The following is a 24,311-nucleotide window of genomic DNA, read 5'->3' on the forward strand; positions in this document are numbered from 1 at the left end:
CATTAACAGTTGCATGACATCAAAATCTAAAATGTCATTTTGGTTCTTGTAGATTTGAATTCATGGAAACATGCTACACACTCACTCAACTCGTATGAAATAATAGAGCTAGGCAGCTAGGCTTAAGGATCCCTACATTATGGATTTAATAACTGAGGTTCATCAACTTAGACACTTAGTCATTAAGAGGACTCTGTTTGCGCGCCTCGGCCAGCTCTGCATAGTTGGACAGGTTGGAGCCAACAGAACCACCGCGAGGAAGTCCTGAATTCCTGTGGTGTCTGCAACGGAATGATCCGACGTGCGTGGTGGGTGAGCAAAGACAGTTCTTCCACCTTGCACTTTGAGGTTTTGCAGATGTTGGTGTGGCATTGTGTGAATGTTTCTTGAAATCGTCCAAACTAAACTCTGGTATGGTTAGGTTGGGACCCTTGCACTTCATCCTTGGGCTTTGGGGTTTCTTCTCCTCCTTTTCAGCCATTCTTGTCTCTTCAAACTTTACCAAAGAAAAATAATAACCAATCAGTATTCGATATAGCTAGCTTAAGTGTGTTCTTCTCTTTGTATAATATAATTCAATAGTGGAAACTTTTCATCTTCAGGTCCTTCAAGGATCAGGTACTTGTGTTAAACATCAGTAGTATGGGAACCCTTTCAATCATTTAAACTGTCTTGACAGATACAATCTACCATATGTAACTCTTCTTAAAAAAATCTACCATATATAACTATAATGATCATGAGGGCAACCATGTGGCTAAAAGATCTTTTTGACAGATTTTTTGTGAGGACTATTCTTCAAGGACTCAGAATAGGAGCAGTTCCTGTCAAGGATAATACTTTTGATGCATCATTGTTCATTGTTAAACTCAATGACAATCCCATAACTGTCATTTATATAAGTAGCTCAAGTAAGAACTTAATAATGTCACTGCAGCTGTATTTTTATATTGTTATCATCATGTATTCATAAATAAATAAATAAATAAAGCCCCCAAAAGAAACAATGAATTTAGGGAAACTGATATAACAGATGGTTAACAAATAACAAGAAATAATTTTACCTGGCCGGATCTTTAATTTCTGGAATCGGCAGAATTTCAATACCAAATGGCCAAACAGTGTTTTCTCAGGTTTGTACGCTTGAATTTAGAGAAGGAACGAGGAACAAGGGTGAGATTGTGAAAGATGTGTTTCACAATTATCTTTCAACCCACCCCCAACACACACAGAAATATCGGAATGTAAACTGTCAACAAATTTTGACATGCAGCAGTATCTAATAACTGTATTTTTGGCTTCAAGTTACAACAACCTTTCTATTTGCAGCTGTATTTTTGTGGTAACAACTTACTCTAAAGTTTCCAGCCACTAATTTTGTTTCCATCGTTATTGCACCTCTTCTGTTCTAATTCCATTTTTTTTTAAATGCCATGAAAACCTAACAATAATTGTCCAAGAATATCTGTATTGCACTTGAGCTAACCTATTTTTGGCTAATAGGGTTTCTAGCAACTTGAGTATCATCGCCCAGGAAAATAGGCAGGCAACCATCATTTTGCTGCAGAATGAACCGAAATGGTCTTTTTGATTGTGAAATTTTTTCAATGAAATTGAATTACAAACTTTGGCTTATAACGTAATGCATTGCATTAATGGTTCCCTCAAATTAGCAAAGTTAGGCCTAACCAACATAGCTGGTTCATAAGAGCCTAAGCAGAAAACATAAAGATATGGGGATACAAATAAATTTCACTCTTTCTTATATATTTATTTTTCCGTAGTCTGTTATTAGAAAATGAGCCAGGTCTACTTTTGTATGTCTCTCTATTTCAGCCTCTTGTATATCTTTCCCAAGAATGACTTCAACACAGCCTGTACCGCTTTACTGGGATGAGCTTCAATTGATTTTGTAATCTTGTCGTAACTGCTGCTCTCATACTCAGCAAAAACACTCTAAAAAAACCAAATGAAAAGCACAATATTTTATAAGCACTGGTTCCAATCCAGAGAAGAAAAGATTAGAGCACACGATCGTACCAAAATGTAAAGCAGAAAGAGAAGACCAGGAACCTAACCTGAAGATCAAGGACATGGTACAGCTCTTTCACTTTTGAAATACACTCTTGATCGTCCTTCCCATAGTTCTCCTGGTGAAATAGCAAAACCATGGATAAATATGGTCAGTATCAGCTATGATATAAGGACGTAGTACTTACTAATGCACAAGGGGAAATGAATTTATTACTTACATGTAATATTTTCTTCTGTTCCTCATTGGATAGTTCTAAAGCTTTAACAACCAACCAAGAGCACTTGAAGTCTTGAATGTCAGTCCCAACCTGATAGTTTCAATGACCAAAACTAAGGTCTCCCATGGCTGTATGATGGTAGTGTAAAATGAATAAAAGCGGAGTAGTATATATCAACAACATACCTTTCCAATCACTTCAGGATCACCAAAACAATCCAAGTAATCATCCTACAGAAAAACAATAAAGGAGTGTCATCAGAAAGATGTTTGCTAATTTGACTGCTTAAAGACAAGGGAAAGGTTAACAAAAAAAAAAAAGGTTAGTCATAGATATCGGTATTTCGGAGATGATCGTGTAGCTGTCCTTGTTTACTTCTGCATAAATTCCTACCATTCATTGGAAGGAAATAACAGAAGTAGTTCCATGAAAAGTTAACAGTTACCTGTACTTGAAAATAAGTTCCCATCTCAATGAGAACATTCTTCACATCAGCATGGCTTTCAAGATTTTCTCCTGCCATCACCAATGCGCACGCAACCTGAGTGCATAGATGGCTCAAAATCATGTTAAGTTATCAAAAATCACTAAATTCTGGGACAAAAAAACATTTGCTAAATCCTGTCACAAACAACAGTTAATGAATCCATAAACAGGGGTCTGCACTCACTGGAAGGTAAAATGAGTAGTAGGCAGTTTTGTACTGAACAATGCGTCGGTGACTGCATGATAACACAACCGCTTCAGTCTTACGAACCAAAAATAGCAAACAGAGATTACTGATATTCATAATAATATATGATCCAAACCATCTCAAATTTCACTTACAGCCCTAGGGAATACTTTGATAGATCTTTCTCTCCTTCAAGAGTGGTGATTAGATCAATCATTTGTCCATGGGTAGTTTGGAATTCCACCTGCAGACCAACATTGATGATTGATAAGTGCCTAAAAGAGGAAAGGAACAAGCTGATCCTGGTCTATATCTAAACACAACGATACCTCATCAAATAACTCCAGCAGATCCACATAGTACGGCTTCACCCTAAAATGCTTTTTGAGGATCCTCGGAATATGATTACGAAGAATGATGCCATCATTTGCAGCAATCATGCCAATCTTAGGATTAACAATAATGCAAGTTAGATTTTTTTTTTCAGAGCAATTAGAAAGAAAACTGCACAAGGACAAGGTGAACCTTGTTAGGAGCTCACACCTTTGGTTGTCTGAACCAGCAGGGCTGACCCCTACGTGTATGAGAACCATCCATAATATCATCAAGAACGAGAAAATATGCTTGAAGCTACAAATCTCAAAGAAAAACAGAGTTAAACTTGTGATCAATGAGGAGATGAAAAAGCTGCAAGAACGTCATTGTGTAGCCATACCCATTCAATACACCAACCAAGTGCACAAGACTCGAACACTTCACCATCTGTTAGCTCCCTTCCTTCCTTAAGTAATTTGAAGCTGTCAACAACGGATAGTCCACGATTCAATTTTCCTCCTGGAACGTTGTAGTCCAGCATCTGCAACAAAAGGGGCACTATTACACACATACTCCATTGTAATATACAAATATCAGTAAGGAGTGAATACAGAATGATATACAAGTATACAACAGCACATTCAGATAATAGAAAAGATAAATCCACCCTTCAAACAATTTCTATGTCCACAGAAACATTAATTGACCCTAGTTTCTTGGAAATAAGATAAACCCATACACAGTCGCACATACACATGCTTACATTGATATTATGGATAACACCTACAAATGCATAAACACGTGGCAAAGAGGAGAAATCTCATGTATGCATGACTATACTTGGTGAAGCTCATACGGATTACGATGGAATAGATAGTTCTCAATTGTTAATTTATCAGCAACTAATCTTTGGAATTCGCTTGTCTAAGCTTCATGCTTAATATATTAGTCTAGCTTCTAAACAGAGGTTCATTGGTACAATTTTTAACACATTTATTCTCTTTCCCCTTTATCTTCAGGACTCCAGATTCCCAATATGGCATAGATTTTCAAGAATCCTTGCATACTATCCCAACTAATTCATGTTAATTCAGTGGCTCAAGTATGAACAGCTCAAATAACAATTACAGCAATTTTCTCTGTACCAACATTCTTATAAAAAGTCATATGACACTAACCGATCTAAATGAAAGTAATAACCCCATTAAATTTCTTTCAGTCCAGAAATATCAAGATAAATAAGATTTGGCCAGATTCAAATGAACTTTCACAGAATAAAATCGAAAGCCCAAACTCGATGTAACAGTAACATGTATACATTGGATCTATCTTCCGATCCGTGCACATTGCCAGTTGAACCTAAAACAAAGTGAGTTCATCAGAACTTTCATTCCAGCAACCAAAATCACAATAACACGTTTGCACAGAACCGAATTATATCCTCAAATCCACAGAACAAAACAACTCAGAAACCAAAACTCTGTGTAACAATATCACAAAAGCAAAGACTCGATCTTTCACAGCCATGCACATTGAAACATGTCCAAGAACCAAAACCCAGAAACAGAATCACATAAACTTCCACAGAAACATAGAACTTAACGAAACCAAACTCAATGCATCAGTAGCACAAGAAAAACTCGATCTTTCAAACACATTTAATTCAGAGAGACAGACAGAGAGAGAGAGAGAGAGATAGCCATACTCGCTCGATCCACTGACGAGAAACATCAGTGAATTCGAAAGCAGGGTCATTGATGAGCTCAGATTTCAAAACAGAGTAGACCTCCAAGAACTTGGCTCTCAAATTGCTCATTCTGTTTCAGTTATGTGCTTCAAGCTCTGAACTCTGATGTTGGGGAGGAAAGAGGAGGAGGAGAAGGGTCTTTAAATCTTTAAGAAAGCCGCAAGCTTTGAACAAGGGAAGCAACAATTCAGTGTTAAACGACTTGTGATTGATGCTAGTCAGGTCTGGTTGGCTCTCCTTTTTCCGTTTAGTTGGCAATGATGTCTCTATATATAACAATATATTATGGGAATATGGGTCACCTTCCAAAATTTATTGAACGCCGAAATTTAGCTTGAAAACACCGCTATCATTTTTCGTTTCTTCTCAAAAAAAAAAAACACCACCATCATTTTAAGGTTTTAATTTCCTCCAACTTATGGGCAAGTTACAGAGCCATATGTTGAGGACAAAATAGAATTATGGGGAAGCATGAGCATGAGTTGATCGATACTTGTGAGTTTTTGAGGTATGTAGATCGAACCTAATTGTCAATATGTATACTAATAATTCATCTAGTTTTGGAAATTTGTGTGTTGGACAGTTGTGAGTTGGTGAAGTTTGCAATGGCCCCTACATCAGTTACCATGTACACAAGGTACCAACTATGTCCAACTATGATCTTCTGACTCTGTCCAACTATGGCAGCTCTCTACTCACTTTTATATAAATCGGTCACTTTCAATATGACACGGGGCGAAAAATGTTGCATTTGACGCCCGTAAATCTGTACTCTCATAACGAAACTCATTTGACAAGTGAGATCTATCGGCATTATTTGATTTTTGGATGACCAAACAATTAGTAGTCTTGCACTGTTAGCGTATCTTCGGTGCACGTCGTGCATTACATTTTCATAAATGGTTGAGCAATAGCATCTGTAGATTGTAATGCAATGTGCACCACGTACTGTAAAGAGTTTCACTGTTATCTAACAAGAGTGCAAAAACAAAAAAGAATAAAGAAAATTAGAGATAAATCCAATTTTGAAGCCCTCTTTTAAAACTAAACTCGTACTCTATTTTTCTTTTGATTTAGACCCAATTCATATGTATAATAAGCATTAATTATTGTTATTTTTATTCATCTTTTTCTGTCTTCACCTTTTTACCCTTCAGATTGACTAAAGCAAAATTTGGTATTTTCTTAATTTCAACATAAGTTTGAATTTTGAATATTAAACTAAAATTTAGCTCGATTTGAATGCATTATAATCAATTACATTATGACTTTCTTGATTTTATACCTTAAGTAGGTGCGCGCGTGTGTGTATATGTATATATACATATACTTCTGATAGATTTTTATTTCCTATGTGTAGGTAATTTGTTTACAGATAAAATATCAGATTTTACCTAGAGTTTAGAGTCTCATTTCATATGAATCATGAGAAGAACTTTTACTTGTTTTAAAGAAATTAGGGGAAGAAGACAAACATCGATAGTTTTTCTTACATGTGACTCAACAGGTTGATTGATAATCGGAGAATTACTTTAAAAGAAAAGACAGGGTTGAAAAAACAGAATAAATGACTCACATGAGAGTAATAGTTTTGCATATTCACTTTTAAACTCATATTTAGTGTCTTTTTACATGCACGAATGATATCTGATTATAAGGTACATAGTGATCTTGTTCTTTGTTAATTTTTTTTAGGTATATTATTATGATCGAGAGTTTTTTACTCATAGTTATTTGCATTTCTAATTTACCTATTATGTAGGGCTTGAGTAATATAACCTTCGAACTAAAACATAGGTATAATGTAGTGACAAATCTAATGAAGAGTTATAATAAAAAAATTGGAGTCTAATACATAGGTATCAAACGAAAAGAAATATAAAAATAAATTTCCTACACACGAGATGATTTTCAAAACCTCAAGTTAACTATAAAAAGTATCGAATTAGATATCTTATGCATATAGGCTAAAACTACCTATATATACATATCTTCTATAAATCGAAATTCATTTTCACCTAACTTTTTCATAAGTTTTATTAAAAAGTTTCATGATTTTCTCAATAATTATGAAATTAATTCAAATAAATAATTCATAATTAAGGTAATTAAGACATAAAGTCAATTAAGAACAATGTAAATTAAGACTAGACTTACAAATTTGTGATTAAAATGTTAATATAGTAAGCTTAATTTATGGAATTTGGTACATAATTTGCAATATAGATTGGATGGAAGGTATAATTAAGCGATTTAAAAACATTTGATAGTTATTTGTATTAGTGACAAGAAAAATAATTTTTATCAAAAGCAGGTTTGGTTTCTTATATCAAATAATTTCTTTTTCTTTTTTCATTCAACCTAATTGAAAGAGTTGTAGAGGTGAGTTTATTTTAAAATGAGTGTTGATTTTTGGGTGTATAATGAATTACCCCAAAAGAATAAGAGGCGACAATCATAACCATAGTCTCATTGTGTGATCATTGTCAAGGCCCAACCTGCTATCATTGTGTGATTATGAAGTTGGAACACAATACTGTATTTTAGATATAATACAAATAAGTGATGCATCAGTATACTGGCTTGGTACATTTACATCTGTACATGAATTTAATACTATCCAAAAACTGTGAGTTGGTTCAAATTGAAGAGAATACATAAGGCTACCAATATCCATCATTTCTTTCTTCTGTGTATGTATTCAAGAATCAACATTATAAACTTAATTGGTATAGTTTGGTTACTGGTGAGCTCCACTGTACAAGCAAATTAACTCACTCAAGTAACCTGCAAAAATCACACAAAAAATAGCAGAATATCGAGCCGAATTGTTGTTATCTCTGTAGTTCTTGCTTGCAAAGAGGGCAGCAAGATATGATCCGGAGCCACTGATCGACACATTTGAGGTGAAACATATGTGAACATGGCAACTGCCTCACTTCTTCTTTGTCCCTATACTTGGCCAGGCAAATGCAGCAGTCCTTTAATACAAGCAAAAGAAACAAATTAAAGATCTATGTATGGGAATTTTCTCAACATCAAACCACTAATATTGGAAAGTTCAGATCAAAATAGGTGAGATTTGGACTATCGAACATTAGAAGTTATGGTTCTGACTTACTGGATCTTCATTTACAAGGTCTGATTTACCATCGCTTCCGTAGTCTACTGTGGTGTTAACTTCCTTATATTTCCAGCAAGGAAGCTGAGAAATTTGGTCATCGGATGCTGCTTTATCAATGGAGCCCATGTTCATGTTGTATCCAAGCATGCTGCTAATTAGAGGAACACAGCAACATAGCAATATAAACAGTAGGAATGGAAAGGAGTAGCAGATCGCGTTCCAAGCAAGCAGAGCAATGCAGAGCACTTGAAGTTTCGGTGCTCCAAGGAATGAGTTGAACCGAGAATCAAACACCCAAACATTACCCATTACAAACCAAATTGCAAAGAACAGCTCAAGTGAGGTTCTGCACTTGTTCATCAAATGTGTTGTCCTGCAAGATACGCAAAGTATTATTTAGTCATTCTATTGTTTACAACGATAAACTAGAGTTTACAACCATATGACCAGCATTAAGTAACTGAGGTGTGTGAAGAGTACCTCGATTCTTCAACGCCTCTTTGTTGTTCCAAATCCGTGCTGTTGAAACCATCTGCTTGAGTGATATACAGTAGTCTATAACGACCAAAAAGTAGCAGCAAATTGAGAACACAGCCTATATCATACCCAACAATCCAAATCCTCATAGGCCAAACTGGCTTCTCCCTCTCCGAAACAGCCAGAGTAATCGTCGTGATGCTTATCTGAACAACCAAAGCTATGAACTCCAGCATCATCCAACTGCTGGAATTAAAAGGATTCGTTCCAAGATCAGACCTTGACCCATTTTGGTAATGAAAAACTCTTCTCAAGAAGGTGAACCACCTTGCTCTAGATATTTTCATAGCCATTCTCATCAAGAATGTAGAAGGAAGAGGTCTAGAAGACCTGTTCCTCCCATTCACAGCCATATGATTCTCTCCTGCAGAACTCGATGAAAACGAAACAGCACTGCCAGAGTTGCACATAGAAACTGGTATATATATATATATATATATATATATATATATATATATATATATATATACGCACAGCGAGTGTTTCTACTGCCAACTATACATATAACTCTGCAGAAGAGTTAAATGGTATTAACATTCAGTTTTTTAGGCTTAACATGAAATATATGAGAGTTGTATCACAAAAACTGTGCTGGCATTATCACAAATAGGTGGTGTGCAGGTGGTTTTGACAGAGAAGCCCTGCAATATAATATTCATTGTTTTCAGTAATAGTCATGAGAGTTAAATGAGGCATAAAGGTGAAAAATACCATATGGGTTGAGTAGCCACAAGCACAATCTAGGAAACTTGCATCTCCAATGACTCCAAGCTTCAATCTTTAAGCTTGTAATCAACTGCAACAAACCCAAAACCCCCAATTCTCCAATAAAGCTCACACCTTTACACTCTGAAACACCCTCCAAACAAAACCATTTGATGGGTTCTCCTCCAATTGAGTATCTTTATTGGTTCTAACAGAAAACCAACGGCAAAGATGCCAAAAACCCAGAACCAGAAACTTCCAAGGACTCAATTCTGTGACCAAAAAGCCATGCAGAAGAGGCCAAACTGTGAGTTGGGTATTCAAATATGAGCAAGATCAAAAGAAGCTGAAGTGTATAAAAGGGGATTGGGGGAAAAATAGGTGTGAAGAATATGTCAGGAAGGTGAAGAGTTGGGTCTGAGATGGTGACCAAGACTCAGCAACTAGAAGAAAGAGGCTTTTGCTTTGATTCCAAGTGAAATGACAAAGTTTGGAGGAGAAACTAACTGTTGTTGGCTTAACTTGGCTCTTGCTTTTGTTTATTGAGAAAGCAAAGCTGAGAGATCAGCTACTGGGCTTCTTCAACTGCAAATCTCTCTGTTTCTCTCTCCCATCTTTATCCTTTTCTCTTAAAACAAAATTAGGATAAAAGCAAAAGATAATTTGATTTATAAAGATGATAAATCTGGTTTTGCAAGTTGATTGGATAACAGATAAAGTGATGGGTTGACGATTACGGTTAATTCTTGTTTTAAGGCATCTTTGTTAGTTTAAATTCTGGCGGGTACAGTTCGTGGGGTGTGACATATTTGTTGTGTTTAAGCAGTTAATTTGTTGGCCACCTAATCAGATCTGCAGCTGCATTATTTAGAAGCACCATGGCCCCTCTACAAGTTCCATATCTTATACCATTGATTATGTTTCATGCACTGTCCCTATTTGTTTTCTTTTTATTTTATATTTTCATGAGAATTGAACTTTAATATTAAAAACAAAATTACGTACGTGTGTATAATTTCAAAGAAGTACGTGTGTTTCTACGCACTCATTTTAATCTTTTGAAACTTAGTCTGAAAAATCAAACCTAGAACACGTATCAATAAGGTATTGTACAAAGTTATACATGAAAAGGGGGAAAATCCAACAACTTGATGATTCGAAGTTTGTTTTTGCATATAACTATCGAAGTCTAATAAACTATAAAACCATTAATCTTTTTAGGAACACTGGAAAAAGCAAAGATGTTCTCAATTACAAGTGTGTTGTCTTGTATAAGTAATTTTAAGCTTGTTGTGAGTTCATGTGAAAAAAAAATACATCAATTGGATTATAATGTCTTATCACTTTATTCTCAGATATCTTTTTAAGGATTTTGTGACATCCAGAGAATGCATCGAATTTTCTATAAATAATCTTCTGTCTAGACTACAAGATGAAAAATTAATGAAGAGGTATAAATGAATCAGAATCAAAATCAGGTGTTCCATGGACCTTAAGACTTTGTAGTAAATTCCGTCATAGGTATTCTCCAATTAGTTCTGCTGTGGGCCACGCACCGTGGGACTGTCCAATAAAAACATAACAAGGAGGTGTTTTGGGTATAGTGGTTGTTTAAGTGGGGGTAAAATAGGAATGGACAAATAAAATGCTGGATTTTTATTGGGTTGCCCCATGATCACGTGGTGGGGAAGTCCCCATCTAAGAATTTTTCTTCAAAATTGATTTCCTACTCTATAAATTCTTCAGGAGCAAGCCACGTAGCAATTGGACTGGTATGTCGACCATTCTAAGATTACTACAAGCTTAAAGCCTTAAACCAATAGCGCGCATTAGAACCAATATATCTCGTGGGATTCTCACAGTTCAACATGATTTTTGTCAACTTCTTGTCCATTAAATAAGTTAATCCATTTGATTAGTACGTTAGATAGAGTCTAGAGATTAAAGAAGAGAAACGCTTAGTGTTGAATCAAATCACATTCAATTTTTGAAGCTGAATTCTCTAGGGGAGTCTCACGTGTTTAGCCAATTAGCCCTAGAAATTGAGAGTCTTGATTGCTCTCATTATGGATATGCTGCTGCTGCTTGATAATGAATATTCGGAGCCATTTAACTTGCTTCTTGCCTAATGACGATCTCGGGTCATGGCCTAGATTACATCTTGAGAAAGGACGTGGTGTAATCGAACAAGTTTTACATGTAGGAACTCTGTCGTATTAAAATGAAAGCAAACTCCATTTCCATGTAATTTATGACTCAAAATGAGAATGACTTCCCTCGATTTATTGGGTTTTTCTTATGTCACAATATTCTATTCTATCAATTCTTTTGATTGTTAACAAATTCTCAAGAATCGGGGTTACATCACCACGTTTGGCTTCTTAGGGAAAACAAATATGCAATTTGCCTTCAACTTTATATTACCAGGCAAATATATATTTGGGAATCGGATTAATTAGTCCAGAATTCTATACAAGCTAGAGAGCCTAGCTCCATCAAATTGTTGATCGACACATCTGTGTATGACGATCGGTGATTACAGATGGCAAATTGGCTTAGTTAAAGCCTTGAAGGAGTTTGTAAGTTATGTTAAGTTTGTAACTAAGAAGCAAATTAAGAATGAAACAATTCATCTAACTCGTAATAGAATGCATGTAATATAATAAGAGGACTAGGATTTTATATAGTAGTATCCAAACATATCCACATGCATATCATACATAATTACATATGTGTATTTTACGTTGATAACTAATTGGTTACCCTAAAAAATGTCAAAATAGTATAAATTTAAGTTATGCTAAGCTCATCCGTATTATGATATATGGATGACTCATGACTCGATCGAAATAATATATGCTATTGCAACGCGCGTGTTAAAGGAATAGGATCACATTCGATCTTAATGTGAAAAAAGGAATATAAATCCTTAAGGAACACAAAGAATTTATAGAGACATACAAGCTAGCTTGCTATCCCTTTCGTAATCGACCACTAACTTCAAGGTCATCAATATTAACCTGTAATTTGCGCAGCGTGTTAATTTGTAGATTAGTACATGTCGGGCATCCCAATCACCAAATGTCACAATATCATCTTATTTATTTTTTCCTTTGGGCTGAACAGAAACCTGGAGAGCAATCTCTAGGCCCAAAATGGACACTTAGATGAGTCGGATCTTGCCGGGGTCAGTGCAATTGTGGAAAGATATATTTGTGATACAAGCTCAAACCCTAGAAGGAAATTATTATCTTCTCATAGTCTTTGATAGCTAGCAAGTATCTCGCTATATATCTGATGATTTTTTCAGATTTCTCAGTGTCGAAGGAGGTGGAGGTGGTGGTTTCCGATCCCCTGAAGATGTTGTGCTCGATATTCTCTGCCGGTTGCACGTCAAATTTTTGATCCGGTGCACATGTGTCTTGAAAAGGTGGTGTTCGATTATCATCTCTGACTCGGTTTGCCAGATTCAGTTGTGATCAACCTCAACGAGAAGGAGTTGGTCAGGATTGAATGTCATAGAGAAGAGAGGCCCGTCTGTAGTGGCCGGTATAAGATTAAGGGTACGTACGAGAGTCTGTCTCCATATGCTGCGATGTTATATGATGAAACTCTATTTTCGGTGTAGCACAAGGTATGAGGACTAAGAACTAAGAACCAGAAATGAAGAAGGATTGCTCTCTGCGAAAACAGCGTAGTGGACACATAAGTTGGTTAGCTTCTATCTGTTCACTACTGAAATTGGTTTCTCCAGCTTTAATGGATGTTTTATTGTGGACCAATCTGTATCTTTTTTTTTTTTTGGTTCTCATAATGTAGTTTTCTAGAGGATGCATAATTATTACTGTCAGTATGAATACTTGAGTTATATATGGATGCATGTGTAGTCTAGCTGCATGATTACTTGAGTAAGTTGAGTTATATGAATGGTGTCCAGACAATAAGTCTTGCTTACAACTCCATATTCCATATTTTTTACTCTTTACCCCATATTCAATATTGAATATGAGGAAATTATACTTTCTGTCTAGCTAAATGCGAGGTGTGGGCTTGAGCTGTGAAAATCAAAAGAATCATGTCTGATTTCTTTGTATCTCTAATTTCTCAATGTCAGTGGCGGATCTAGAATTTAATGTATGGGTGTGTTTGAAAATTTTATTTAAAAAATTCATCGCAATGTCGATATTAAATAAAATATATATTATATATAAACTTTATACATCCGCGAAAATTAAGAATCATCCTAAACTCTATCTAATATGTAGCTAACTAGAAAAATATTTTTTCGAGCTAGTTATATTAAACGAGAAAATTATTTTATATTATGATATTGAATAAGGCTACTAAGACAAACGCAAAAGAAAACTATCATGAATAATTTACTATGACTTATAGAATTAGAGCTAAACCAAGGCTAAATCATAAATGGATTTTAAAAGCCACAAAAGAGAAAACCATTGTCCAAATTTGGATAATTGAAGGTAGAAACTAGAAAGCATTAAGAAATAAATAACTAAAATAAAAGATAAAAGAAGTGAGAATGTGAGAATCGAACTCATATGGGTTAGACATTAGTGAACACACTAAATCAAGTTGACGGAACATTCAATTATGTATCACATACACATGTTAACAAATATTTTTCAAGAAACTCGGTTGGGCTTGAGCCCTACCAAGGCTTGGGCTAGTTCCGCCCATGCTCTCTGTGTCTTTTTTGGATGATTAATTTTTACTCTTGGTATGTAATTCTAGATAATGTCTAGACATGATGTCTAGACTCTAGAATGATTCTCCATATCTTACTATATTTTTCTTCCCCAATGTTGCTCCAACTATGCTAATTATATGTATTTTTCCAGCTAGGTTATAACTACATATTTCTGGAGTCTAGAGATCTCCGTAAATTCGAATATCCAAACAAGAGTGCACATATGAAACCAATTCAGAGATCTTTCGTGTTATTGTAAAGCAGTAGCTTACTTGTGGATCTCGAAGTTGGGGCATACACTTGCATGGCCGACCCTTGGGGAGTGCGGCCAGTGGGCTTGGGCCAATGGCAAAAATTTAATTTTTTAACTTATTTATCAATAATTCAATTTAATATTTTAAATAGTAAAATCATCTTTTTCAGTCTTCACAATTATATTATTTCAAGAAAATCTCACTATTTTTATTCTTCAATTTCATCTCTTAAATTCTTAATCTTCTTCCTTCATTATGAAGAATACTTGATTACATGAATCAAGAAATTTGGCTTCATAAATATTTATTAAGGGCCAGTTTTTTTTTTCCACACTAGGCCTCGAATCCCTTAGGGCCGGTCCTGCACACTTGCATCCTGATGAACAACTTCTACTCATCTCCTATTCTTCCAATTCATTAGAGTGATACGACCCCAAATTTCTTGAAAGTGTCGCGACATTTTCGACATTTTAGCGCTTGAAATACCTCTTTTATCAATATGATGAACTAGGGGTGGGCATAAAAAGCCAAAATCTTGATACGTCTCAATCCTGTCCCGAAATTCATAGGGATGAAATGAGACATAAGTCTAAAAACGTCATTCCCGTCCCGTTTCATAATAGTTAGATAGAACGTGGGACGAATAATTTATATCACTCTTTAAATTTCATTTGAATTTTAACCATCAAATATTTCATCATCATCATACATTTATAATTGTTGAGAACATCTTAGATGCATTTGATAAGGAAATGGCTAACTTCAAAGAATGAATCTTGGAACTTGGTTCGTTTCCTAAAGATAAATAAGTCCCGGTCAATTTTCTCATTAATATATGGTTCGAGTTATATAATATAAATAAAACGATTTGTATATTGCAAATTTCTATGAACTTAGCAATTGAAACCTATATAATCTTATATATAATATATAATTATATATGTTTATCTTATATGATAACAGTAGAATTTTTATGTACAATATTTATAACGTTATAATTTGAATGATATAATTTAATTTTATAATAATTAAACTTTTGGTATCGAAGTCGATGATGAAGGATATTTGGAACAATTTATATGTTTCTTTTATTACAACAATTGATACTAAAATTTTATTAATAATAAATTAAATATTTATTATTTAAAGTCTGAAAAGGTGGGATAGTCCTGGTCTCATCCCGATCTCGTCCCGACCTAATGGGATTGATCCCAAATGAGATGAAAATTTTAAAACACAAATCTCGTCCCGATCCTGTCCCAAACTTAATGAGTGGGACGGGACGTGGATTAGGCTCATCCCGTACCCACCCCTAGATGAACATTAACCATGCATCAAGTCTGGTAGTTGTACGTAGACGCAAACACTGGGCTATAAGCCCAAAACCCAAATATGAGCTCATAAATCTCCCGGCCTTCAGTTCAGTTCTCACTCCACTTTCCTCTCTTCAGCTCCAGTCGCTTCATCTCTTCAAATACGTCGTCGTTTTGCTGGACCTCCCATACTAAACCTTCCATCGGGTAAGTTTTCTTCTTTGATTTCAGATGAATCTGACATTTACTCAGTTACAGAACGGGACCCTCCGTCGTAGAGTCCTTGTCTCTGCCTATTATTTTGACAGTAATTTAGCAAGACTACCTTATGGTGATGCACCTACTCGATTTCAATCTTTCAATGATGATTCCTCAGTGATAACTCTAACCTATCCAACCGAGGAGAACCGTTATCCACGAATAGTTGGCTCCTGCAATGGTTTGGTTCTTCTAGCTGAATCCGGCACAAGTCATTGTGAAAACTTGTATATCTAGAACCCAACGACGAGATTTTCCCACAAAGTACCTCATCTACCAAACGGGGACCAAGACTATGAGTTTTGGTTATGTTTCGACCGCTGATGACTACAAGATTATCCTAATACCGCCTTATGGTATATCTGTTCGTGTCTACTTACTAAGAGAGAAGATTTGGAAAGTTGTTGAAGTTCCTTCTTGGCTGTCACTAAACAGCTGGACTAGCACTGTGGGGACTCTTTCAAATGGAGCAATTCATTGGAGTTACTACTTCACACCAGAGGTTTCTGAAAGAGTTGTCTATTGTTTTAATATGGCGAGGGAAGAGTTCGGAAAAGTACCGTTGCCTGATCATTTGGGATCAAATGAATATGACTTGAATTGGAAAACGATAAGAACTCAGGTTCATTTAGGAGGTTGCCTTTGTATATCCACTGAGGATGATTTTGGGCATATTGAATACTGGGTAATGACATAGTATGGTTTGGCTGAATCTTGGGTCAGAGTATTTCAGTTTAGTTTAGGTGATTTACCAAGAGTCCCTGCAGGCTTGCACTATTGTTGTAATCCTATTTTTGTGACAGAAAGTGGCACAATTTTAATGAGATTAAGTGAAGAGATGGAGTTTTTCAAGATTGAATGCACTAAGGAAGGGAAGCTAGTCTGCAGTGGTGGATGTAGGCTTGAGGAGGAGGTGCGTGGGTGCAAATATATATATCATGCCACTGCATATGATGAAACTCTACTTATGATACCCGAATGATGGTGATGAATCATGGAGAATGAGGTTTAGTTTGATGAAGTTCCTGAGGGAGTGTTGTGTATACAATGCAGTTTTATATATATAGTTGAACGAATACTATAGGTCTCCTCCTATTTTATAGCTCACCTTGTTCTCGGTGTGTTTATTTGTAATAATGTTGCCAAAAATATGAAATAGCCTATGAAATATGGAGCACTTATCTTACTCTAGAGTCCGGCTGTATGAATTGTTTTAGGTTTTGCATTATGTGCTCCTGTAGATGTTGATGCAACAGAACTGTGAGCAACTGGAGAATTTTGAAGCTCCTATTGCTAATCGCCTATATATTCCCCCAAACACAAGCAACCCAAAGTATATTCTTTGCTAGTTATGATTAGCTTACTATTCACACTGCTTCTCTCCATCACTTCTCCCGAATTTTGGTAGAAGGTGATTTGAAAGTCCTCGTGGCCGGATTGCATGAATAGCCGTTGCACAAAAACTTTTGGCGCATTCCTGATGTGGTTGACAAACTGTCGAGAGGCAAACTGTTAACAAGCTACAAATCACGCTCATTAAATTCTCGAACTTGCAGCTCGATTTCACTCCTTGCCTTTGCTTGTGTTCAACGTTCCATTTTCTGTTGGATGAGGCGATTTCAAACGTTGTGGTTGAGAAGCTTAAAGACCACGCTCATTATCTTCCCGGACTTACGGCTTGGTTTCACTCCTTGCCTCTATTTGTGTTCAATGTTCCATTTAGATTAGCCGGATAAGGCGATAATAGCTTTACTTTGGGGGCATGTTTACTAATCGGAAAAGGAATGAGTCCATAGGAAGTGATTCTCATTCCCTTCCTAAAATGCATGTTTACTAACTTATTAGGGAATGATTCCATGTGGGTCTCACAATAATTTCAAGAATGACTCTCTCATTTTCATTCTGGTAGGATGACTAAACTTGAATGAGTTTGGGGAGGAATGAGAAAGAGAAAGAATGAGAATGAGAAAGAATGGAAAGAGAATGAATCAATTTTCACTTGTTCTTTGGAATGAGAAATAAGAATGAGATTGATTCCAAAAAATGAGGTCTAATTTAAATGAATTTGAAATAGGTAAATAAGAGCATCATTTACAATGGATAATTTTGGATTTTTTTAAAAAAAATTACAAGGTCACTTTTAAAACTAAAATATGATTCATGTGTGAATAAAAAATAATACCAACCCCTAAATGGAAAAAGAGGGTTTCAATATGGGCCTACATGTCTTTAATTCCATTTTGAGATTAGTAGACATACATTAACTAGAGTGTAGTGTGTAAATCATTTTCATTCTTATTGTTGTTAAGTAAACACAACTTAAGTATTAATTAATCCTCATATTAAATTTATATTCTAAAATAATCCTCATCATTTATGGATAATCCATAAATATCCCTATAAATACACATGATTCTCAATCCGGATTTCAATTCGTACATATTAATAAACACATAAAAGGGAATCAATCCTAGTATTTGCTATTCCAGATTACAAGTAAACACAAGCAAGAGAATGACACTCCTCCTCTCTCCTATTCTTTCTCTCTCCTATAACTTACTAATTTCATTACGGATTAGTAAACGTGTCATGGTTGTATAAAAAAGAAGAAGTTTATAATGGATTAAACAAGTTAATTCACTAGCTAGGATGCCACTTATACTTGGGATGAGCATCATAATCCATCATAATTCTCCTAATTGATGAATAATCAAAGTTTGACCATAACTTTCCAAACATCATTGCCGGTGCCTATAGGTGAAAACAATACTGGAGTCTCTAATTGTATGTCATATATAACCTGACCAATAATGTATTGATATCCGAGTATGTTTACCTGGTCAGTTATTGACCACATAAATCAGACTCGACCACCTTTGGTTTTATGTACATCCAATCATGAGATGAATTATTTTCAAGTTCAGTTGATTTGTTTTCAACCCTTAAAGTTACAAACAATGGGTGATTAAGCATAATGTCTTTGATTAGCTACTAACTAAGTGATTACTAACTTATTAGTAAGCATGCTTACCTGGTCATTTACATAAAAATTCATACTCAAGCACACTCGGGTGTAAATCATGAGAATAATAATAATTATTTTAATTAGGTTTACCTGTTTTGTTTTTGAACATTAGATTTACATCTAAAAATGATTGAGCATAACTTCTTTGTAATAATTGTATCCAGATTTACTCAAAATTTTAATTTAACACAATCCAACAAACACTTTAGTAGGAGCAATTTTGTAATTTGAAACTGACAGCCACATCTTATTGGGTAGAATTTATTTGGAGCAATTAATTTTATATTTGTAATATGAACCACAGATTTGAAAATATATCTGTCAAAGAATTCTTGGTAATTTCATGATTTGTCATTTATACATGAATCAAACTGTGAAAATGTAAAATTGAATGACTTCCCATAAGTGCAGCCAATACCCCCTATAAAAGAAACACAACTCTATGCTCCTAAACCACACTTCAGCTTTTGCATCCAGAGCCAAATCGTCAGTCATATTCTACTTATCCCTTACCAGTTCAACTCATTTGTTGCAAGTATGGAGAACAAAATGGCTTCCCTCTTGGCTTTTGCCTTGATGATCATTGCCATCGTCCTCAATGTCTCCCCTGCAAATGGGGATATCACATGCCAAGCTGCCTTACTCGATCTGATGCCATGCCAGCCGTTTTTGACGAGCTCCGGCCCGTCAACTCCTAGCTTTGCATGCTGCGGTGGCGTTCAAACAGTGTACACTCAGGCCTCCACCACAGCGATTCGCAGGACTCTCTGCGAATGCTTAAAGAAGGCTGCTGCTGGCATGCAAGTTGATCCTTCGAAACTTAAGCAAATTCCTCAGTTTTGCAAGGTCTCCCTTCCATTTGCTCTTGACCCAAGCATCGACTGTAGCAAGTAATTGATCACTCTCTCTTTGTCTCTGTCACATTTTTTGCCTAGCTAATCAAGTATCTTTATCATTTAAATGATGTGCAACTAGCTTAACTAATCCATATGTATTCTCTGACATGTGTAGGATTCCTTTGATGTAAAGGGTCAGATTGAGGGCGAATACAGATGACAAAATAAAATTTATATGAGGGGAAATAATAGTTGTAGCCCTTCTGAGAACTTGTGATTCATGGACTAGGGTTTACTAATGCTTTATTTCTTTATTGTATGGTCATCTGTAATGTATTCGCATTTCTTATGGAATAATATAAGTTAATGGATGATTATTCTGGTCTTGATTTCTTTTCGGTTAGTGACTTCCATCTTTAACGCTTTAAGCTACCTATTGAACATGAACTCAGTATTTTTGTATGATTGAGCTTCTGTGATTGAATAGGTAGTCCCTCAAATCGGATCGGAATAGGATAGAATCATAATCTCTTTTCATTTTTTTTCCCATTTTACCACTGCATTGACTGCAAATTCGTCTCTCATTTTTGGTGAATAATTACAATGAAATATACATGAAAAAATAACAAATTAGAACACTTGTACTTGTTCATAGCCCAAAAAAAGCTTGAAATTAAACAGTGAGTCTTTAATTACTTTGGCTGCTGCAGCCTGCAGTTTCTTTTTGACTCCTACGATATTTGGATTGGAAGGAATCAACGAACCGCATAATCAAAGCAAGTTTAGATATTTTTGTGTTATCACATTCTCAGAATTCTTTCGCCAACCAGCTCCGGAGTCGGTGACAATTTTCTAATCCTACTTGGATTGGATAATCTTGCTATTTCAGATATCACCCATCGGCCCACATTGCTTTAAGCTAGAAAAAAAAAACGCCCGAAGCCCAAGCATGAAACCCCCTTGCTAAACCAGTAACCAGTAAACCCTAGACCCCAACCCTCTACGTCTCACTCTTCTCACATCAGCACCTCTTAAAACCCTAGATTATAGAAATCCAGCTGCCCACTGCACCCATGCCGTAGCTCTCTGCCTCGTTTCCAAAGATTTTACTCTCTGGGTATGTTTTGTTTGTCGATTTTGGCCAGATTTTACTATTATTTAGTTGTTTGTTTCATCTTTGATTAGACAAAATTTAGGGTTTGAGAGCTTCAAAAGTTCATAACTCTAGTTAATAATCAATGTCCACCTTAAGCTAACATATGGAATTATACATGTTTCTTCCGAGCTCCCAAGTTTTCTTTGTTCAAACTATGCTTGTTTCAATGATAGTCGGGCATTATAGCTAGTCTGCATTTCCTGCCGCTGTTGAATCAAATTGTGGACAATTCGGGCATTATATCTGTTGTTGACTTGTTGGTTGCAGTAGGGTAGGCATTTTGTTGGATTTGATAGGGGAAAAAGTTGTCAATGTGGAAGAAGCAAGGCTTTGATCTTCCTGAATATGTTGTAGTGGGGATTCTTCTCAGGCTGCCGGTCAAATTTTTGATCCGGTTCACCTGTGTGTCGAAAACGTGGCGTAGCTAGACCCTAAGTTTGCAAAATCCCACCTCCGAACTAGCATCACAGCAAAGAAGCCTCCAGCAAAAAGTCCTCATCTCCCCCTACGCAACACTTGAAACCTCAAAATATCCTGATTATGACGCTCCTACTTTGCCCTCTCGGTTTCAGTCCTTGGATGATGATTTCAATGTTGCTTCAGTCAAAACTATCAGCTTCCCATCCGAGGAGAGCTCCCAAAGTGCAATGGCCTCATGCAATGGTTTGGTACTTCTAGCTAGGCTGATATATATCGTTACAGTTGTTATGAAGAATTGTCCATCTGGAACCCATCAACAAGATTTCTCCGCAAATTACCTAGTCCTAGTTTTGGTAAAAATGCCCCTGGTTATGATGCAACGAAGTGTCTAAGGTTTGTCGGTTATGGTATTGGTCATGTTTCTGCCACTGATGACTACATGGTTGCATTTGTAGTACCTTCCCAGGCAGCTGTTGGCTTTCGTCGACGTCCTCTCAAAGTCCATGTCTTCTCACTCACAGCCAACTCCAGGAAAGTTATCCATGCTCCTCATTCTTCATGCCCCCGCTTACCCGGCTATGTTGACGGACAGGATATTATTTCAAATGGAGCATTTCATTGGTTCATAATTCGGCCCTTGTTTTCAGATGCAACCATCTATGCCTTTGATTTGGTAGCAGAGGGGTTCCGTCTAGTGTCATTACCTCTTTCAATCCAAAGAGATGTCAGTCATGGCCGGAAAACCTATTTGGGGGGAGAGTTCAGTCTGGTTCTTCTTGGAGGACACCTTTGCTTACTGGACCTTGATTTATTTCATCCCAGTGTGTGAGATGTTAATCTGTCACGTGCAGACCTAAAAATTAGATTGCACGTGAGGGGGCGTGTTGGAGATGAAAGATCTCACATCTAAGAAGTGACAAATAAAATAGAGATTAAAAGTTGGTGGATAACAACCAATTGTACCGATGCTTTTTATGATTAAAACCCAACACCTATGAGGTGGTTAAGATGAGACAATATCAGTATAGTTGGTCCATGGGCCAGTGGGCCACGCTTGTCGTTGTTTAACAATCAGGCTTTGTTCTTCTCTACCTACTAGCTGCTGTTTTATGTTTTTTCTGAAGCTCTAAGCTTGTTCTGATATTTCTCAGCGAGAAGCTGAAAACATATTTAGCTGAGTCGACAGTTGTGTTGTTTTTTTTTCTAAGGTCAATTTATATATTGGTTTGTTCAGTCTGCGTAGCTATGTGCTTTCATTCATTAAATTCATGCGTTGAAGAGGAACCCCATCTGGGACGTTAGAGTAGAATATTGAGCAGCAATTTCTGGTGTTCAGTTGTACAATATTATCAGGCTTAATATCGGATGGTGGCAGTGGCGAAAAAAATACCAAATTTTAAAATTAAATAATTTATATACAAATATATCATAATTATACCATAATCATAATAATTATATTATAATTATACAATAATTATAATATTTATTTGCAATTGCCGCGGGGGCTGCCCCCTGTCTCCATTGAGTTTCGCCACAGGATGGTGGCAATTACTACGTACTAACAAGCTGAGGTACTATACGTACTGAAGTAATAATATATAAACATACATATGGTACGTAGTGGGTGATTAGCTTCCCTTCTTTTATTTGCAGATCAAAAGTCATCCAGAAGATGTATCGCAGCGAACAAAATGAAATTCTCCAAAGTTGTGCTGCCAGTGCTAATAAACTTCAGCTGGTATATATGTTTTCCTATTTTCTTTGGCATTTTTAAGTTACTCTTTGAACAGCTGCTGGTGGTAGCTGATAAAAATAAATATGATACATTTCTCCATGTAATTGTTTTCCTTTCTGAATAACGTAAGCCATTAACCCCTTCTACACCGGCATATATGGCATTATGAATATAGGATTATCATGCTAACTTTAAAGTCTTCTTTTAGTTAATTTGCTCGCACGACTTCCGAAACCATTCTCAGCCAGATTTGGTTAGGAACATGAAAATGTCTAACAATCCGGCTAGCAGAAATTTCTGTTGTTCAATGTACTGATGTTGTAATTTTCACTTCATAAGTTTATTTCTCAAGCTAAGCCAGCTCGTAAGAAAATATATTGCATGTTCTATTTAAAGAAGTTAGTCTCAAGTATCACAAGTCATTACATCAACAAGTACAACGATATCTCACTGTTTATTTCTATTAGTGATCAAAGTAACATAAACAAGTATGTTCTGCCGTTTGTTGTATCTAACCTTATAGATCATCGTGATTCGTGAACTTAATTATATCTTCAAATTCGATATACTAGGACCATGAGGCTTCAATAATGCTCAATTAATCACCATGAGAGAACTTGTAGCACTCGAGGTAGAACTAGAAAAGTAATAAAACAGTTACAAAAAATTATAGTAGATTTTTGTAAAAGAAATGTAATAAACTCTCATGGCTTGCCGAATGTAACAAACCATAAATTTCTTAATCTTATCCTATAAACGAACTTTTAAACCATTTATCTCTATTGAAAATCTTGTAGCACACGAGGTAGGACTAGAAAAGTAATAAAACAGTTATAAAAAATTATAGTACATTTTTATAAAGATAAATGTAATAAATTCTCACGGCTTGCCGAATGTAACAAAGCATAAGTTTCTTAATCTTACCCTATAACGAACTTTTAAACCGTTTGATCTCTCTTGAAAATCTTGTAGCACAAGAGCCAAGATGTAGGACTAGAAAAGTAATAAAACAGTTACAAAAAATTATAGTAGCTAGGTTCTTATAAAAAGAAATGTAATGAATTCTCACTAATGAAACTATAAGTTTCTTAAGCTTGCCCAATAAACAAACTTTAATCTTAAACCGTTTTATCTCTATTGAAAATCTTGTAGCACACGAGCTAGGGTTAGAAAACTAATAAAAACTCGGTGTGTGCCGAATGTAACAAATCATAAGTTTCTTAATCTTGCCCTAACGAACTTTTAAACCGTTT

The 24,311-nt window shown here is 35.8% G+C and overlaps 4 protein-coding genes and 1 pseudogene across 4 annotated transcripts in view; 2 read left to right on the forward strand and 3 right to left on the reverse strand.

Moving 5' to 3' along the window:
- LOC126788917 (heterogeneous nuclear ribonucleoprotein 1) overlaps positions 1 to 24,311 on the forward strand; it is a 156,219-nt gene that overhangs the window by 44,098 nt on the left and 87,810 nt on the right. The window lies entirely within an intron of this gene.
- On the reverse strand, positions 176 to 481 carry LOC126787537 (uncharacterized). Its single transcript, XM_050513403.1, has one exon. It carries the CDS (start codon positions 479 to 481, stop codon positions 176 to 178), a length of 306 nt encoding a protein of 101 aa, XP_050369360.1.
- LOC126788918 (farnesyl pyrophosphate synthase) overlaps positions 1,572 to 24,311 on the reverse strand; it is an 87,391-nt gene continuing 64,651 nt past the window's right edge. The window contains exons 2-12 of the mRNA XM_050514938.1: positions 4,946 to 5,119; positions 3,641 to 3,781; positions 3,469 to 3,555; positions 3,255 to 3,371; positions 3,081 to 3,169; positions 2,923 to 2,974; positions 2,698 to 2,793; positions 2,438 to 2,482; positions 2,253 to 2,342; positions 2,079 to 2,150; positions 1,572 to 1,956 (exon numbers count right to left, since the gene is read on the reverse strand). Coding sequence (XP_050370895.1) covers positions 1,828 to 1,956; positions 2,079 to 2,150; positions 2,253 to 2,342; positions 2,438 to 2,482; positions 2,698 to 2,793; positions 2,923 to 2,974; positions 3,081 to 3,169; positions 3,255 to 3,371; positions 3,469 to 3,555; positions 3,641 to 3,781; positions 4,946 to 5,056 — 1,029 coding nt within the window. The 5' untranslated portion in view covers positions 5,057 to 5,119 and the 3' untranslated portion in view covers positions 1,572 to 1,827. The remainder of the gene's footprint in view (positions 1,957 to 2,078; positions 2,151 to 2,252; positions 2,343 to 2,437; positions 2,483 to 2,697; positions 2,794 to 2,922; positions 2,975 to 3,080; positions 3,170 to 3,254; positions 3,372 to 3,468; positions 3,556 to 3,640; positions 3,782 to 4,945; positions 5,120 to 24,311) is intronic.
- Positions 7,506 to 9,088, reverse strand: LOC126788927 (E3 ubiquitin-protein ligase At1g63170-like; the record flags this gene model as incomplete). Its single annotated transcript, XM_050514951.1, has 3 exons — positions 7,506 to 7,968; positions 8,109 to 8,484; positions 8,592 to 9,088. Coding segments are annotated over 3 exons (1,020 nt in total), but the record flags the coding sequence as incomplete, so codon positions are not given.
- On the forward strand, positions 15,860 to 16,890 carry LOC126787538 (F-box protein CPR1-like; annotated as a pseudogene).

The sequence above is a fragment of the Argentina anserina genome, chromosome 3 (assembly GCF_933775445.1).
Source record: "Argentina anserina chromosome 3, drPotAnse1.1, whole genome shotgun sequence".
NCBI classification, from domain to species: Eukaryota; Viridiplantae; Streptophyta; class Magnoliopsida; order Rosales; family Rosaceae; genus Argentina; species Argentina anserina.